The sequence below is a fragment of the Platichthys flesus genome, chromosome 5 (assembly GCF_949316205.1).
Source record: "Platichthys flesus chromosome 5, fPlaFle2.1, whole genome shotgun sequence".
Classification (NCBI taxonomy): domain Eukaryota; kingdom Metazoa; phylum Chordata; class Actinopteri; order Pleuronectiformes; family Pleuronectidae; genus Platichthys; species Platichthys flesus.
Window position 1 is genome coordinate 23,613,741 of NC_084949.1, and position 19,270 is coordinate 23,633,010.

The window sequence follows — 19,270 nt, forward strand, 5'->3', positions numbered from 1 at the left end:
TGACCTGAGGCTCCAGCAGGTTAGAGTTTGAGTTATAGTTTGTTTGCAGCTGAAAAGTTTTCTTTCAATTTGTGTCTCCGCTTTTTACATATTGAATTATGTGATTTGTGAGTGTGTGTGACAGGAGGTTTTACTATTACATGTTTAAAGCATGACGTACCGTGGATGTACATGAATCCAGGTTCCCATGGGAAGGCATGTACAGCACACACACACACACAAATACACAAAGACGCACACACGCTCACAGGGAGGTCACCAGTTGCCATACGTGTCATGTCTTGTAAAGCGGAGAGCGTCTTTTAGCCGAAAAAAAATTAATTTCTCACACACCGTGGGCCGGCAGTAGATGAATGTTTTTTAAGATTGAATAACAGCTGTTGATTTATGATGTTCTGGAGACGAACAAAACCTGAGCTGCTGCTTCTTTGCTTCTTTTCTTTGTCCTCCATCATCTTCCTGCTCAGTTCAGCATCCGGTTAAACCATGAAAGACACTTTCACATTCAGAGTTACGATACCAATAATATGTTCTTGCTTTCATGTTCAATCAAAAAACCTTTCAGATGCAGTTATGAGGCTTTTTCAACCATTTCAGTAAAAAGCCCGGCTGTGACGCACCACCAGTTTTCACAGTAGAGACCGAATCGGGTCTTTTACCTGTTTTCAAGTTTGCATCAGTTCAACAGATTCACTTTCCACCGTCAGACGCCGACCGTGACATCGCGTCCGAGCCGGGGCTCCAGGCGCAGACCAGAGGCTCCCATGCATTTGTCACGGCGTGGCGTGGGTTGGTCGGATTTCACGGGGCCTCAGGACCTGAGCGGCTGCATGTGTGTGAAAATCTGTGTGTGTGCTGCAAGAGGTCAGGGCAGACGGTATGAGTTTCAGGGACCAGGAAAGCAGGGGTCAGGGGTCGGCCGCCAAGGGAGGAGAGGAGACAAATCAGCCGCTGGATTAGGCGATGGAGGGAAAACACTGAAGGCAAGCAGCTGGCTGACTTAAACCGAACTGGGTGGAAGGTTGTGGTTTAAGGTAATGACAACCAGTTTAACCTCGAGGACCTCGCTTGACGAGCTGCTGAGTGACTGGAAACGGATGGTGTGAAGGTAAACATGGTTCAAGCCCCCCGAACATTGTTTTCAGTTTGGATGGAGAGCGCCAAAGAAACCAAACATTTAAGGCAAAGACAGAAATGTATACAACAAGATGTCCAGAGCACAGATCAAGTTTCTATTTGTTTGAAAGGAGCAGCCGTAGAAACAAGGGGTCTCATGTAGTTCAATAACAAGCCTGAAAGAGCAGATATACAATATATATCTATTAGACCATGTGGGATTACATGATTTTAATAACACATAAAAGAACTCTGAATGAGGATGGGGGCGGTAGCGTGTCAAGAAATGTAGATGTGCACGGATAAAGGCAGTGAAGAGGAAAACTGCTCCCAAGCAAATTAGGATTTAAACTACGCATGATTGAAAACATTTGAGAAGTTAACGGCCCATGTGGAGAGTAAAAGAGTGAAATCCATCGGCTGTCGGCTTTTTAATTTATCTGTGTTCTTTTATAGATGTATCACATTCCGTCACACCTCGGAGCTCGGAGTTACCAAACCCCCGAGTCGGAATTACAAATCAGAAGGTTGAAGGAACATCACCAACACGACTTTGGAAACTGTTCAATTTGTCCTACTCATAGTACTGTCCAATTACTGTAGACGTTTAACTTTGGGGTTTAGAATGTGTAAAATGCTAATGCTTTCTGTTTTTGATAATGAACTGTTTTTGCTGACGATGGCCATGGTTCTTGACTTCTGACCAATTGTGCAACTGGAACGCTATCATCTTGTGTGACATCATTCCGAGGGCGGAGCTCCGATAAAGCTAAAATACCTAAAAGTATTTCGATATCTGCTGAAGCCACAAAATAAGACAGTTAACCACAGAGGTTCATTCCTTGTCGGTAACCAATCAGGATTCGCATCGTGCACCTTGAGGATTTGGAGAATTAACTCAATGCTTTGTACACTTTGAATAATCTTTATTCAAAAAAATCCCAGTGGACAAAAGCCAAAAATGTCGGGTTGTCACAGGCTGTGTGCGCCGGGTTGTTGCAGTGTGAGTCCTGGGAAAGTGTGCGTGGGTTTTTCCAGATGCATCTCTCGCCTTCGTGTTCATCTGTTTTCTTTTCATTCACTTGTTATTTTGCCTTCACTCCGTGTGTGTGTCTGTATGTGTGTGTGTGTGTGTGTGTGTGTGTGTGTGTGTGTGTTTTAATCCAGACTGATTAAATATCAGTTGGCTCAGACCCAAACAAAACAACACTCGATTTGTCTTCTTCTTCTACATTATTTGTTTTCTGCAGCCGTGTTTGTGTCTATCTCTCTCTCACACAAACACACACACCCACTCAGACACACACACACACAGTCCTGTCGACACCTTCGATGTGAGTGGTCATGTGTGGCCCACAGTGGCCGTGGCTGTGCAGTGTGAGGTATGATCGTGGGAGAGGTGATGGCAGGAAGTGAGAGAAGTGATAAGAGACAAAGGAAACACAGCTCTACCTCCACGTCTCTCTGGTGTGTTACATTCTGCATCACGTCGCCCACACTTCCCAGTGACTATCACTCCTCCACATCTCTCACTCAGTGCTTCCACTTTTATATGTTTCTCACGCGCTTGTTTTATGAGATCTAGGGACGTCATACACACACGCAGACAAAAAGCCTATGAGAGTGAGATGCGAGACCAAACACGCTGTAGATATATGATCTGTGTCATCAACTTTAAATCCAGTGTTTAGGAATCACAGCTGTCGTCATCTCGGACAAACACTCTAAACCTTAAAGCTGCTGTAAACATTACTGTTATGTTGACGACGGATGAAAACACTGTTTATGTTGTGAACACAGAAAAGCTTGATGACGACATTCCCGTTGTTTTACCTTCAAGTTCACTCTCACTGCATTTCCCACTGGGGCATCTAGAAGCTAAACCGGCAGTCAGGTGTTTCACTCAGGAGTTGGTGGTGGTTACGATAAACCAGATGTAAAGATAGACGACAATACAGCTCCGCAGATCATCTCCATCACCCCCTGGTGGCTAGCAGATGTATAGGTCAAATACCCGGCCTCCTCCAAGTTTGTAAATATGACTAAAACGTCAAAGGACAACACATATAATATGATGATGTTGATGATTGACAGCTGAGACTGACTCACACTCATGACACATGATCACAAAAGCACAAGATGGCAGCACCCAAATCCAGGATGTTTGGACTTTGTTCTTGGACATCGGGAGAAAGTTGAGGAGCATCGTCCATCTTTATCCACATTTCATTGGTGGCGACCAAAACAGAGCAAAAAGGAAAGTGACTGTTGACATCCATCCTTCCGGTAGTCTGAAATATGACTTTAAATTAATATTAATGTTGATTTGTATCCGTTCTGAGCTGTGCCTGGGTAACTGCAGTTTGACATTATCATATTCACAAAGAGAAGATGTGTCACCGTCCGGTTCTTGGGTTTTTTCCACTTCCCCCAGGAAAGCTAGCAAGGTTTTAATCCAATCGAGATAATGGCTTATCCAGGCTTCTGCAAACCGGGACATGATCTTTATAAGAGACAGAACACAGACATTCAAGAGACCACCTGTTTGAACACACTGTTCCTAAAAAGACCTAGTTTGAAAACTTTAAAAACTTTATTTAATTAAAACCAATGATTGTGGAATTTTGAAGAGGCTCAAACTGTAATTTCCTCCCTCTAACTTTCTTTATCACTGCAACTCAGATCCTGTCTTTATTATTCAAAGATGTTCATCTCATCGCCTGATAAAGTCACATCTGTCAGTCTCCAACTTCATTTGCCGTCCTCACTTTGCCCCGGTGGCAGACACACACACACACACACACACACAGTGCAGCACACTCTGCAACACACACAATGTACACAGAGACTCATTAAGTGAACGGTTGTAAAATCTTGTGATCAGGGATTCTGCGCTTCAGTTCCCCGGCGGATCATACACAGTGTCCAACTATGTCCAACACACACACACACACACACACACACACACACACACACACACACACACATGCACACACACACACTGGGTGGTATGTGAACTTAAGATATAATTTAATGGACTCACATGGTCCAAGTTAATCTGCTTTGCCTTAGTAGCTGCCAAGTCATCCATGAAGATTTATTTATTTTTTTTGATTAATCATATGATTGTGATTTGTCTGGAAACTTGTGGTGGCCTCAGTGTGTTGTTGTCATCATTATCAGCAGCAACAGCAGCAAAACACAATCTCCTCAAACAAGATAACAACATGTCCGGCTTCACGATTGCACAACTCAATATATCAGGTGAGCTGATATAATTGTCAGACTTAACCAACATTAACAGATAGATGGGGATACACAAACACACACACACACACACACACACACACACACACACACAAACAAACACAGTTTTTAATGAACATATTGAGTGAGCGGTATCATTCCTCTATTCAAAACGGAGGGAAGTATTTTAATGAGAAACACATGACTGTACAATCCCAGTTAAGATGACACAACCTCGTGCCCTAGCCACACACACACACAGCACACACACACACACACACACACACACACTTCCTCACATGCACACTGGAATTGTGAAATGAAAATTTGTTCCCGTCTGTCAATTTATTTTTATAAGAGAAGAAACAGAAGGTCTCGGATTAAAAACAGTCGTTGTTATGTGTGGTTGTAATTGCATTAAACAGGCATGTGATGTGAAACACAAGCAGTGTCCTGGGAACCAGACCGTGACCACACACACACACACACACACACACATACACACACACACACGTGTTTTCATGGGTCAGTGCTGAGGACGTTACATAAACTTGCACTTATTTCCTGGAAACGAAGCTGAACCTTAAACCGAACTACTGTTCATCTAACCCTGAGTTTACACCAATCTGAACCACTGACACAAAATCTGCTTCTTACCGCAACCTTAAACTGATTCTAACCTTAACCTAATCCCAAACTTAACCCAACCCCAAATGTAACCTGACCCCTAACTTTAACCTATCTCCAACTTTGACCTTACTACAACCGTAACCCTAACCTTAACTTTGACCTAACCTCAAATTGAACCTGACACCAACTTTAACCTAAAAACAACCTTGACCAAATCCCGAACTTAACCCAACCCCAAATGTAACCTGACCCCTAACTTTAACCTAACCCAAACTTTGACCAAACGCCAATCTTAACTTGATTGTTCTCCACCACAGATCTGTCTGGTTCTCCTTGCTCGTCCGTGAGTTCAAAACCCCCTTTGTTTTCTGTTAAATGTTAAATTTACACAATCTCACACACACACACACACACAAAGAGAGATTATGTTTCCATAATCGATAACAACAACAGTCTGTTTGGCTCAATAGGCCTTTTTCTGTGCTTAAAAAAATAAAGGAAATCACCAAAAGTATTTATTTTAGTATAAAAGACTCCAAACGCCTTATTCAGCTGCAGCATGCAAGTTGAAAGATATTAACAATACAAAAGGGGGAAAGGAAGAATCCACGTGATACATGAAGGGAAACTAGACGAGATCTCTTTAAGGAGAAGATCAGGGTCTTGTCAGTTTGAAGACATCCAGTGCTCACTTCATGCAAACTCACAAATGTCCAAAGTGCTGGCTTCAGATCCTCCAGCGCTCTGAAGCCTCGGGCAGTTTCTCTTTTGATACATAACCAACCAGAGGGTTTTTGATTGTGCTGCCGGAGCAGTAAGTAGTAAGTAGTAGTTTCACGTACAAATCCGACAGGTTTTATCTGGATGTTACTCTTGGTCTTCATCGGAATCTATGATCGCTGCTGAGCTCCAGCAAACAGGCGACAAAGACACCTTTCAAATCCACTCAAAGACATATTTCCAGTGAGGTATTTCTTTACACACCCACACACACACACACACACACACACACAGACAGACACACACAGACAGACACAGATGAATTGTTTCCTGATCCTCATGTTTTCTTTTTTTTTCTGAGAAGAGAAGGACTTTAATCAATATCACATTGTGGAGCAGAATCCCCTGAAACCAAGACTGACGCCACGATAGCCACAGAGCTTCATTCCGCCCCCCCCCCCCCAATCCAGTCACTCCCAGCCTCCCTCCTCTCCTCCTTCAGATGTGGTCCGGGTAAGAAACAGAAGGACGAAAACATCCTTGTCGTTTGTTCTCCTTTCCACTCGTTATCACATAGCCCTGTTGTGTCTTGTTCTCTTCACAGGGATAACCACATTCACGCAGGAGTTGATCTTCAATTAATCTAACGGAGGGGGGGTGGGGGGGGAACAAGTGACTTTAAAATATCAAGAATGTTGCTTTTTTTTTTTTTCACAAGGCGTTTGCAGAGTGAGAGGAAACCGGGGGAAAAGTCCCGACTCGAGACGTGGAAAACTGTGACCTTGCACTTTGGATCCTGCAACATATTGACGAGATTAAACGAGACGAGAAACCGAGGAGAGAGGGGGAAATAGAAAGAGGGAGATGGTAGGAGTCGAAATACCAAAACAGGCTGATTAAGCTGGGGGGGGGGGGGGGACAGTTTGAAGCTTGTTTCTGTTTCACATATCAAACACAAAGAGAAACGAGTCAGTCTCAGCTGTCAGACTTTTCAATTAAATAGAATTAAACTCAGATGAGAACTATCGCTCAGATGCACGCCCCGTTCAACAACATGAGTTAGAGAGACACTGATTGCTTTCGCTTCTGGGGAGCTGTCATGTAGTCAGTCTTTAGAACCAGTCCACGGTTGTTCCTCTGACTTTTAATCTTAGCGGTAGACGTTTGTATGTTTGTGTGAAATATCCAGCAACGACACGTGATTGTGTTCTATTCTGGATGCATAGTCTGTTGTCATGTTGAACAAATACTAAACTCTTGGAGTTTCCGTCAGTAAACAGTTTACTTTACAAGCATCTGCATGTTAGTCTAATTGTCTTTATGTCACTGCATTAGCATTCACTTCAAACAGCTTTACTGCTGCGAACCATTTGTCTGTCTGCTTTGTTCGTACATAACTTTTCAACCAGAGTTCGTGGTTTTCGAAAGTTTATTTCACATCTGACGTTTTGCTTCACACACCGACTCAGCCGAAGTGTCTTTGTGTTCTGATGAACGGAAAGCAGCACATCTTACCACCAGGGTGAAGAAAAGGTCTGAATGGAAAACACTCACTTTCTGATTTCCATAAAAAACCTACATGCAAGGGCGTTAGAGTGTTTCCATGAATCATACCTGAAACCAACAACTGATGATTCAACTGTGTGAATGTGACTTTCCCTTCATTTTATCAAGATATGAGGATACCTATGAATAAACATTGTCTAGTAACTAAGAAAAGTGTCGAAGATCTTTACTCACATCGGCAGCGGCTGAGTTTCAGTGTTAAGTAGAAGAAAAACTTTCTGGAAACTTTCTTTTCCTCTTTTCATTTCTGCAGATTCCTCAGCTTCATCCTGCCGATCTCCTGCTCGACCATATCCCAAAGAAGTTCAACTGGGTTCAGACCTGCTGCCTGGGGAAGCCTCTGAACTTCCTCAAGAAACCAGTTTGAAAACACCATTAGACCATGGTTAACTGTGGCTGTAAACACACAGCTGTGGTATTCAAATGGTGGTTTATTGCTAATAAGGTCCTGATATGTGCCAGGGAAAACATTTCCAACACCATCACACAACCACCAGCAGCACCAGCAACAAAACAGGTTGGCTCCATAGATTGAATATAAATCTGTCATCTGTATTGCCCCCTGGTGGCTGGCTGCGGTATATTTCATAAACCCTGCATGTTAGCATATGGGACATGGACCAGAACACATCACATATTTTTTTCTCAAAGATGTTTTCTGTCATTGCAGGTATTTCTTGTCACTCTGATGTATGTTCCAGTGTGCACGTGTCTGATATGTTTGGTTCTGCTCAGCACACTTGTACAGAGTTGTTATCTGAGTTTCTGCCGACTCCCACAGGTTCCCCTCCGACCTCTCTCATCACGGAGCTGCTGCTCACTCAAGGTTTTTCTGAGTGAAAACTCCAGAGGCTGAACAGCAGTTTCAGAAACACTCACACCACAGTGATTGCACTTGATGTGAATCTGAGTTTCTGAAGTGTGTCTGCATGATTGTGTACGTCGCACTGCTGCCACATGATTGGCTACGACTGCTGATAGAGAGCGTGAGATTTGAGATCTCTTGAAAAAGCTGGTCAGGAAACAAATTTTTCTTGGTGTGTTATTCTCAACTTATGCTGCTCTATAGTCTTTAACATCTTTGTTAAACTAAATGACTCTTCCATTGGCCTGAATTAAACCATAGTCTAGTTGAGGTATTTGTGTATTTCCTCAAATGTAATACTAGACGGACTTCTGCTTGAGGGATGGACGCAGACATGCAGCACAGACAAACCGCTCATTATTAGAGAGGAGACATTCCTCAGATGGTTGATGGATCTGGCAACCTGGCCGCTTGGCAAGACTGCCTCCTGTGTGTGTGTGTGTGTGTGTGTGCGTGTGTGTGTAGCTGGCAGCACTACACTCACTCCGATGTTACGCTCTTATTCAACATCTGTCCACTTGGACAAGGACCCAACATGTCTCCACACACTGGAACTCAGAGCCTGTTGCTTTCCAGGACGGAGAATCTACTGCTCCAGTCGTTAACTCAAAACATCTCCAATGAGACCCATTATTCTGATACAGGAAAATCCTTGTGCAGATGATAAATTAAAGGAAATAAAGGAAGAAATTACAGGAAAACTGGACACAAAACAACACTGTACAGATGCTTCAAAGAGAGTTTTACTGTCATTTTCTATAGCAACAAACCTGCAGCTATATTATATTTTATGGATAATAATTAAAGTTCTCAGACCACTTTATTTTTCACAAAACAAGTGTGTGTAGGTTTGTTCGGCCTTGGTGGAGATAAAGATAAAAAAGATAAAGATAAAGTAGCTTTATTTTCAATTTCTTAACATGTTCAAGACAATCGAATCGATATCACGTTTCCCACTCTCCCGCTGCGAAACATACAAAGTGCACAGGCACAACAGATAACACAAGACATTTCCTAATACTAAGTAAACATACAGATTTTTTAGTACAGCAGCATAAGGTTTTCTAAAGTGTTAACGTAGTGATTAAAGTGATAAAAGTGCAAAAGTACAAAAGTACAAAAAGTACAAGAGAAAGTTTGTTGCAGAGTCCTGATTGTTTATTGTTTTCACCTGCAAGTAAATTATAAAAGAAGTTTAAAAAGATCAAAACTATTTCTCCAAACTCCAACAAACGTCATTTTCTTTAAAGTATTAATTCAAAGTTGAAGGAAAAAGTCAGAATCTGTATAAAGTTTGTATCCACAACCACGTGGAGATTCCTCCGTTTGACCCCGCCCACAATGAGCGCTCAAACCGGCTATTGGTTGACCGCCGGGAGGTCCCGCCCACTGGAGGAGTTTAAAGAAAAGAAAGTCACCGACTCGGACTCAGAGAGTTTACCCGGAGGAGGAGAGAGGAGAGGCGGCCACGACCTGCGTCTGCACCGGGGTCATGTTATGAGCTGGAGGAACTGCTTCATGGAGCTTTGAACTCTTCTTCACCGTCACAATGCGGACTCACACCGGCTCATCCAACCCGCTCACTGGCCCCTCGGCCCCGGGTCCCCGCGCTGCTGCTGCCGCCGCGGTCACCTGTCTGCTGGCGGCCGGGATGCTCGTCGTCGCGGTCGGGAACGTGAGCAGCGGAGAGCCGGGGGGTCCTCCGGCTGCTGCTGCTGCTGCTGGAGCGGAGAACGGGAGGGCTTTCTCGGCGTATTTCAGGAAACTGACCCGGGATAGGAGAGCGATAAGCGTGCCCCGGAGGAGGAGCGTGACCCCCGGTCCCGTGGAGCCTCTGACCCCCGCTGACCTCTTCATAGCGGTGAAGACAACCGGGAGGTATCACCGGCAGAGACTGGACCTGCTGCTGGACACCTGGATCTCCACACACATGCACCAGGTGGGTCTGCACACCTGAAGCTCCATGCTTCTCTTCCCCCAAGAAAAAGAAAGAGTGTTTGTTTAAATAAGAGAAAACAATCTCAACTTCATATTAAGAAACAAAAAAAAGATATTTTGTTGATGCATGATTAATTCAATGCTACAAACCAAATCAGCTTTAGTCTTGTCATGTTATAATGTGCAGAAATTAGGAAAATCAAAAGGCTCTCAGATCATTTCTTTAGGATGTTGTGTTAATGTGATGTATCAGCATCACACGAAGGGGAAATGTGTCACTAATCATCATTTATTAGACAATTTCCCCTCAGATCTCAGCAGCACACAGTCCGGCCTCATGCAGAGTGTTGTTCTGTGTCCCCGGCTCCTCTGCACAGGGGAAGTAGCATCTTCTAAATGTTGTAAACCCCCCAGTGAGGTGGCCGGGCTCCTCGGGCTCTTTGATCAGCCAGTGAGTCGTAAAGCAAGAGGCGGAGGACTTTGTAATGCGTGAGAAGGAGATCTGAGATCTGAGGGCTGACAGGCCGACCACACTGCTGCTCTCTAATGCGTAGATGCAATGCACGACATGGGGCGTGAGGGGGAAAGACTCCGAGGGATGAATGGACCCTGGATCTCCGGTGGATTGATTTGCTTCCAGACCACAAGTCATTCATAGTTTGGCATCACGGAGCAGACTCGCTCGAAGCTTTGAACTCAGAGGAAGTTGGATTTCAAGAGGTTTGTGGTCTGTGCAAGAGGTGAAAGTGGAGTTGTGTCTTTCCATTTGCTGCAACTTTTCCACATTTCATCTTTGACACCACTGGAGTTATTTAACAAATGTGAGTTTCTTTGCAGATGATGTCATATTTCATACATCAGTCTTATCAAGGTGTCACAAGTCTTCAGAAAAGAGGGTGATGTCTTTAAATATCGATTTTCATTCGGGTTACAACCAAAAGCTCCAAAATATTAATGGTCTTTCAGAGATGAGGAAGAAAACCAGACAATGATCCCATTCCAAAAGCTCAAAACTATGATTTTTGCTTTAAAAAATTACTGTTGCTGGTTCATTTTCAGCCTGAATGCTTCCTCCCCAACTGATCATGTCAGAGATTTCCCATGTCAGGGATTACAACATGCGTCATGGGATGCTGGATGAGTTATTACATGACTGCTGCAGTGGAAAGGGAGACACTGGTGGAGTCACAGATTAATATTGGAGATCAAACGAGATGAAGAGACGGCTTGCTGGTCTGGGAATCCATTCCCGTGGAACATATGGCACTGTGGTGACTGGTGAGCTGTGGTGAACTGCACCCAGTGGCGGGATTCCCACTTCGCCCTCAGAGTCAGAGGCACGAGTCCAAGTCGCATCTCACACAGTGTGTATGTATGTGTGTGTGTGTGTGTGCGTATATGGAAAATCAGCTGGTGTGAGTTTGTGTGACACATTCCTGAATCTGCTCTCACGGTCAGGTGTCTGTAACTCTACCTGTTTCCCAGACACACCTCTATACTGTAAGACTGCTGAGTAATGGGAATACAACAGACACACACACAAACACACACTTTCTCACAGTGCCACCTTCACAGACACTGGTGCCCTGGGAACTCAGCAGATTTCTCATGGGAAGTGGAAATGTGTCTGATCACAAGCGTAAAGACACACACACACACACTTACATCTAAGTACACACAAACACAAACACACACCACTTTCTCCTGCCTCAGTGGTCGTGGTTGTTGTTGCCGCCATTTCCTGTGTTGTAAAGCCTGAATCCTGCCCCCCCCCCCTTCTCAAAACCACATTTTCCCTCCCCCCCACCCCCACCCCCAGCTCAGCACACACCACTATCACAGACACACACAGTCAAACACTCGTACAGACTCAGGAGCCGAGCGTCTCGAGGGGCTTAAGAGGCTCAGCGTGAAAAAAAAAAAGACTGACGAAAACACACAGCTGGCTGGACTCTCTCTCTCTCCCTCTCTCTCTCTCTCTCTCAACCACAGGCAGCGATCTCTCTGTGCTTGCACCAAAGATTTATTGTTGAGTTTGTGTTGCATGGAAAGCGCGGTGAAAAGTGGAATCTGTCTCATGCTGGTCTGTTCGGTCAGTGCAGTTCATACTGGGAAGTCTGGGAGTGTTTGTTGTGTCTGGTTTGCTGGATTTGGAATGGAACAAAGACTTGTGGTGTTTTAAATTGGATGAACTCAGTTGAACATCATTATAGAAGTAGTCCCCTTATGAACCCATCTTGGAATCCACTAGATTGTGGTTTTTATTTGGCTTGGCCCAGGTCTCATCCTTCCACCAAGTTCCCTGTAAATCCATTCATATGATCTTGAGTCATCCTGCTGACAAACAAATGAAGTTTTAACAAGTCCCGAAACTGGTTTATGACTAAATACTTGCATTGACACGACATCTCCATCAGCCTCGGGTTTGGTTTGTTCCAAATCGAGAATATTTTAGGCTAAACATCAGCATGTTGTGTTTTTTATGCCAAAGTTTAGCATTTAGCTCAAAGCACCACTTAGCCTGTGTACATCTGCCAATAGCTGCTAACTGAGGCTTGATATTAAACAGTTAAACCAAAAAACTTTCATATAAATACCTTTTGAAAACAGTTGTATGTAAAATGTACACATCATTTCCCGTTTTTGCATAGTTTGTTTTGTAAAATAGAAGTTTTCAAATCTGCAAACACACAGATTTGTCTACAAAAGGCTCATTTTTCCATCCAACCAGTAAATCTGTTGAGCTCTGCAGGCCATGTGCACCCTGTGTGTGTGTGTGTGTTTACATCCTGTGGAAAGCTACGGGGTCTACATGGCTTCCTGAGTGCGCTGCGACCCTCGACCTCCTCACTCATCACATTAGTACTGTGCACACGCAGCCACAGGCCTGTGACCAGCTGCTGTGCTGCAGATACACCAGCGTGTTACCTTTTTGTCCTGGCCTTCACCCAAAATCATCAGGGCCTGCCGCTGCCGTGTGTCGTGCACCCCCGAGGGAACGGGTGGAGCCTCACCTGAGATCATAAACACAGTCACCCATGAACGATGATGTCGGAGCAGCGGGAGCGTCTGTGTGATGGTGTTTGTGTTTCTCTGCTGCTCTCGTGAAACGTGCCCAGAATAACATGAGCCCTGCGTGTGTTGTTTTTCCACAGACGTACGTGTTCACTGACGGAGAGGACGAGGGGCTGAGGAAGAGAATGGGTCAGTGCACACGCACACACACACACACAGCAGTTCTGCTGAGTATCAGCAACAGTGTTATCTGCAGTGCGAGAGGCAGGAAAGCAGAAACCAGAACGCTGACTGAGCAACATTATGTTTCCATGAGGTGCAGGAAGTCACTTTGGTTTGATCAACAGGGTTTTTCCTCGTCTTACTTATAGAAAAGCTTCACTTTCAATGAAGAATTCTCCTCATTATCAGACACGTTGTACAGAAGAGGATTAGTGTCGTGCAGAGGAAACTCAACGAGGGGGGGGAATTTGTTTTTCTCTGCACGTCGAGAATAAAGTCAAACTTAATCAGAGGAGATAATTCATTTTGCTTTTGAAGAAGTCGACGTCTGTGTGAGCAGCCAGTGTTTCATCTTTTCAGGCTTCAATCATGTTTTTGTGATTTATCTTCAAGTTCAAAGATCTTTTGAAGTAATTTACAGATTTATCTACACATTTGCAAATCCCAATACACACATATAACACATTTACTGATTTCTGACTTCCTTTTCTCAATGCAAAATCAGAGAAATATACTTTTTTATCGACTACCATCATATTGTTTCTATAATTAGTTTATGGATAATATTTGTCAATACATAACTAATGACATTCCTATCGACCCTAGCTTGCACCTTCTGTTTAGTTCAAATTATAACCAACCATTTTCTCAAAGTGCTTTTCTTGTGTTATTCTCACACTCGCTGTGTCATGACTGGTTTTTCTCTTGTTGTTGATCATCAGGTTCTCATCTGATCAACACCAACTGCTCAGCCGCCCACAGTCGTCAGGCCCTCTCCTGTAAAATGGCTCAGGAGTACGACACTTTCATTCACTCTGGGAAGAAGTAAGACACATTCCACACACAGACCCTCATGCTTTATTACTCGAAGAAGGCTTTATTAACTCTGAGCCTTGCGTGTTGCAGGTGGTTCTGTCACGTCGACGACGACAACTACGTGAACGTCGGCTCCCTCCTGAGACTCTTGTCCCAGTTCGGTCACACGGAGGACGTGTACATCGGCCGGCCGAGCCTGGAACGACCCATAGAGGCCACGGAGAAGCTCGGCACCGCTGAGATGGTAATTCGACTTGATTCTCCCTTTAGCCACTAAGGCTGCTTCGTGCTTTACATTCAGAGAGAGCAGGGATCACATTCACAGCCTCTCGTCTTCTTGCATAATGGAAACAAGCTACGTGTCTAGAAAACCTGAGACGTGATTAAAGGAACATCAGCGAGCTCTTGAACCGTCCTTCACCGAGAGCACTCGTGCCAAAGCTAATGCCAAGATACACTTTAATTGATGGTGTGTGTGTGTGTGTGTGTGTGTGTGTTTGCAGAAGCAGGTGCGTTTCTGGTTCGCCACAGGGGGAGCCGGGTTCTGTCTGAGTCGCGGCCTCGCTCTCAAGATGAAACCCTGGGCAAGGTAAATACTTTGCTTTCCAAATCCATAATCACACTTCCTCTTTCTTCCCTCTGTCTCTCTCGGCAAGGATTTACTATAACCTATCAACATCAGTGCTGCAAATAAAGCTGATTATTGTTACCATTTATATTTTTGCAGTGATGGCACTTTCATGTCGACTGCCGAGCACATTCGCCTCCCAGACGACTGCACTGTTGGTTACATCGTGGAAGCGCTGCTCGGCGTGAGCCTCGTCCGCTCAGCGCTGTTCCACTCCCACCTGGAGAACCTGGGACTGGTGTCAGACATACACAACCAGGTACACACACACACACACACACACACACACACACACACACACACACACACACAGACAGACAGCCCTTCCCCGCATTTATAATCTCTGCCTCTACAAACCATTTGTGTCATGCTGCTTGTTGTTCTCTCATCAGGTGACTCTCAGCTACGGCACAGTGGAAAACAACAGAAACACTGTGAATGTGAAAGGAGCTTTTTCAGTCAGTGAAGACCCTACAAGGTAAATTGAGTGTGGGTGTGTGTGCATGTGCGTTCCTGTACTTCTTCTGTGTGAGGACCAGTTTAGGTATAGGAGGACATTTTTGGAAAGTGAGGACATTTTGACTGGTCCTCACTTTTTCCATGGGCTGTTTGAGGGTTAAGATTTGGTTTTAGGTTTACTGATGATTCATTTTAGAGACCCTATTGTGTTTCTATTCAACCACCAGCTGTGTAGTTTTGTTGCAAAGATTTAAAAAGTTGTATTTTATTCGACAAATTAATTTCAGTTTCACAGTGACAGATTTCGGTTTGTCCTCCTGTATGGTCTTCAGTTTTCATTTTTGGCTCGGTCCAATGTTTGATGTTGATGCTCGCAGACCCAGAGGCCTCGTCTCTCTTTGAAAATGAGTCCGTCTGTGACGCTGAGTCAAACACAAAAGGTCGACTTCATTGTGAACAGTAGAACGACCATGAAACATCTCTGAGAGCGAATACGTTCCCGCTGACATTACAGGAAAACTAAACAATACAGAGGATAAAACACAAAACAATCTTATCCGAGGTCTTCCTGACATTAAGCAGACTTTTTTTTTATTTGTCCCCCTTCTCTTCCCTTCTTTCTTCCTCGTGTCATTGTGTATTGAATTGTGATAATTGAGCTGATGGCAGCGTCCCCCCGAGGGTGGAAGGTTGGCTGAGGATAATGAAATATATTTCAGAGCAGTCGTGGATTGTTTCATGAAGAAAAAATACATAAAATAACAAAGAGTTTGTTGTATTGTTTAATGTTTACAGTCGTACGGCTGCTCTGCAAAATGTGTGTCAGGAAAAGCTTTAGATTTAAAGCGTGTACGACACTTCGCCTTTATGTAAGCACTTCTGATTGTGTATGTTTTTACTACTATGACAAGCTTCCTGGCTTTGTTCATTGTGTGCATGTGTGTGAGTGTGTGCGTGCACGTGTGACTGTGTGCACGTCTAATTGTACTCCCCAGTTTTATTTTGAAATCCCCAGTATGCGGCTTCCAGGCATTGTGACCCTCATTTCCCTCTCTCTCTCAGATTCAGGTCTGTCCATTGTCTGTTGTACCCAGACACTCCTTGGTGCCCCGGCCCCTGGCGACTCCCACAGCCGCCGTCCAGAGACGGAGGGATGGACAGACGGGGGGAGAAGAAGTAAAGTCTGGGAACACAAAGATAAAAGAGAAGAGAGGTCCCTGTGCTCCTCTGACTCAGAAGAATCTCATGTCCCGCAGAGTGCTGGAGTAGTTTGACCCGTGGACTTCGACCCTGTGAATTGCGACCTGGTGTTTCCTGACTCTAAAGTGTTTATCGTCTGAACGATGCTCAACTCGGCTCCAGACGTGGATCTGAACCTTCCACCTCCTCTTTCTCTCTAATGGCCACATTCAGCTTCAGTTCTTTTCAGTCTCAGCTCTCATTTGTCACCTTCAGCTGAACTCGACTCAGTTGTGCATTGAGCGTAAAGCGGATGTGATCGTGTGATATTGAGGCCAAAGGCTCGTTCGTGCTCAGCTTTGGATACGCAAACGGACGAGTACAACAGGAAATCGAGAAATGTCAATACTGGAACTTTTTAGGAGACACTTTAAGAGTTGTTAAGAGACGACAGTCATCAGGGGTTATGATAATACTTCGACTGTGCAAATGGACAAACTGCTGCTTTGGCCACTTTCTTAACTTTATCATATCCACAGCCACAATGTTTGATGTTGTCCCAAACTCTCAACTCTGCGCTGCCCTCTCGTGAAGTTCTTTTATCAGGTTTGATCAAAGAAACACGGCCACAACACAATCCGATGGGGCAAACGACACAAGAATCATTTTTTTTATCTTTTTTAAACTACTAAGATGATATTGGATGTGTGATTCTGGAGCCACAGACATCATCCTCTCTGGAGACGAGAGGAAAGATCTTGTACCTTCTGGCCTCAATTTCTTTCTCCACCATGGCTCCTCTCAAAGATCTGTTTAGCCTCACACCCCCGAACATTCCCAGCATCCCCTCTCCACCTCCTCCGCTGTAAGAGATCGTTTTTTTGTCTTGATAAGACGGAGTGATTAGATGCACTGGAGCGATCAAACACACAGAAGAACGGATGAATCTTTCATCACTAGAGCACAATGAGTCAAAGGAAAACTCATTTTGATGATTTTTCTAGGATCCAGACTCCTTTATGTGAAGTTTTATCTCCTCAGTATTATCTCTGTATGAATAATGTTATCACGACTGAGCACTTTGCTGTTTTAAATCTGCTGCTTGCAATTCGTCATTTGATAAAAGGAACATTCCCAGGAACGGTTTGACCTTTTCAGAAATAATGCTCATCTGCTTTCTTGCAAGACAATGAAGGTTAATGGAGATGGATGACGTGTCTCCATCTCATCGCACTGTACATAAGTACAAAGACTTTTAATTAATTTCCCCTTTCAGTGGAAATTAATTCTGCTTCATGTCAAGAAGATATAAGATGTTTATTAGTCAGATTCTTCTTATCTCACAGCAAGGAAGACAATTTGCACACTTTTCAAAAAAAGTCAAACTATTCCTTTAACAACTGTGTATTATTAAGGCCTCTCTTGTGAACTATTCTTCAAAAAAAGATCGATACCACCGTTCTTTATCCATTTGAACAGATGGAGTGTGATAGTTAATGTTGTTGAACTGCTTTTAAAGCTTGCAGCAGTGTGACGGATATTTCCCCTCTGAGTTCCTTCAGAGAAATGACTCATGTTGGGTCGTCGTCTGTATTTCTGTGCAGTGAAAGCAACTGAATGAAGGTGATCAAGTGAAATTCTGTACCCAATGAAATGAATGTATACGTTGAACTATTGCTTGTGAAGCGTACGCGCTCTCTCCAGTATCTGGACTGTCTGTGCACGTCACAACACAAGTTAATAAAAACTGTTGATGCTCAAATACTTGAATGTTTATGTTCTTGTTTTTGTACCTTTTTTAAGACCCTTTCTGATATAGCACTTATGAGGACCCGTTTCCATAATGGGGACTGGGTAAGAATTTGGCGATATGTCATTTCTGAGTTCCTGGTTAAGGTTAGTTGTTACTCATGAGTATGTTATTGATAAAGTTTTGGTTAGGCAATGTCCTAACAAGGGTAGCCATGCAAACTGTGTGTGCGCTGCCTGAACACTGGAGGATTGTAAACTGGGGTCATAAGGGACACAGCTTCGACCTTTCAACTCTGACCTTGTTTATGAGCTGCTGTGTGGGGACCCCCGTCCGTCCCTCCCTCCCCCCCCATTCCCCTCTGAACCCATTACCCCACTAAATTCCACCAACAATCACACCCACCCACACACACACTGAAACAACAGCAGCCCCCTTATCTGATTGAGCCTTACACACGGTCATGCCGAGATAAAGGCACAATCAAAAGATTAGCAGACCGCATGCCACCGTCTGTGTGTGAGTGTGTATCTGTGTGTGTGTGTTTGACATTTATTCTGAGGTCGAACCTTCTGCTGCTCAGTGGACAGTGACACCTGCTGGCTGCATGTTTAAATGCGACAAGTGAAAGCTATAATCAAAGATACTGTGCACTTGGTTCTCTGCAATTGGAGCTTCTTGTTTACTGTGTGTGTCACAGATTAATGCTTTAAATAGAGAGAAAGTAGCTCCACAAACAGCCATTTCAGGGATATTTGATGTTTGTGAATTATGCTGTAACACCTTCCCACAGACGAGGACATTTGAATGGGTTCCTATCCTGCTTTTGTTTTTATAAAACGTAATGTTACACATGTGAAACACCAAGATGAAATGATTGGAACTAGGACAAAATACAACCTGAAGTTGTTACCTTATTATAAAATATATACTTTAGTTTGCTCTTCATATCCATCATCTGCGTTAAAACAAATGGTCTATAACAAGGTTAAAATATCACATCAGGACTCATGATTGATGGATGCATTTACTTACTTTCATCATCATCAATCTTCAGTTCCTTTGACCCTTCTCTTGTTATAATTGAATGCACTTATTGATTGGCATTAGGAAGGAGGCG

At 43.9% G+C, this 19,270-nt stretch overlaps 1 protein-coding gene across 3 annotated transcripts; it reads left to right on the top strand.

Moving 5' to 3' along the window:
• The first annotated feature begins 9,568 nt into the window (after nt 1-9,568).
• On the top strand, nt 9,569-18,164 carry LOC133954291 (beta-1,3-N-acetylglucosaminyltransferase lunatic fringe-like). 3 transcript variants are annotated; one of them, XM_062388650.1, is made up of 8 exons: nt 9,569-10,082; nt 13,237-13,285; nt 14,041-14,143; nt 14,225-14,378; nt 14,641-14,723; nt 14,862-15,021; nt 15,155-15,240; nt 16,284-18,164. In XM_062388650.1, exons 1-8 carry the CDS (start codon nt 9,693-9,695, stop codon nt 16,399-16,401), a joined length of 1,143 nt encoding a protein of 380 aa, XP_062244634.1. In that variant the 5' UTR covers nt 9,569-9,692; the 3' UTR covers nt 16,402-18,164. The 3 variants fall into 3 exon arrangements, with proteins under 3 accessions (XP_062244634.1, XP_062244633.1, XP_062244635.1); XM_062388649.1 differs by having other exon boundaries at nt 9,570-10,082; nt 14,638-14,723; XM_062388651.1 differs by having other exon boundaries at nt 9,570-10,082; nt 14,644-14,723.
• The last annotated feature ends 1,106 nt before the right edge of the window (nt 18,165-19,270 follow it).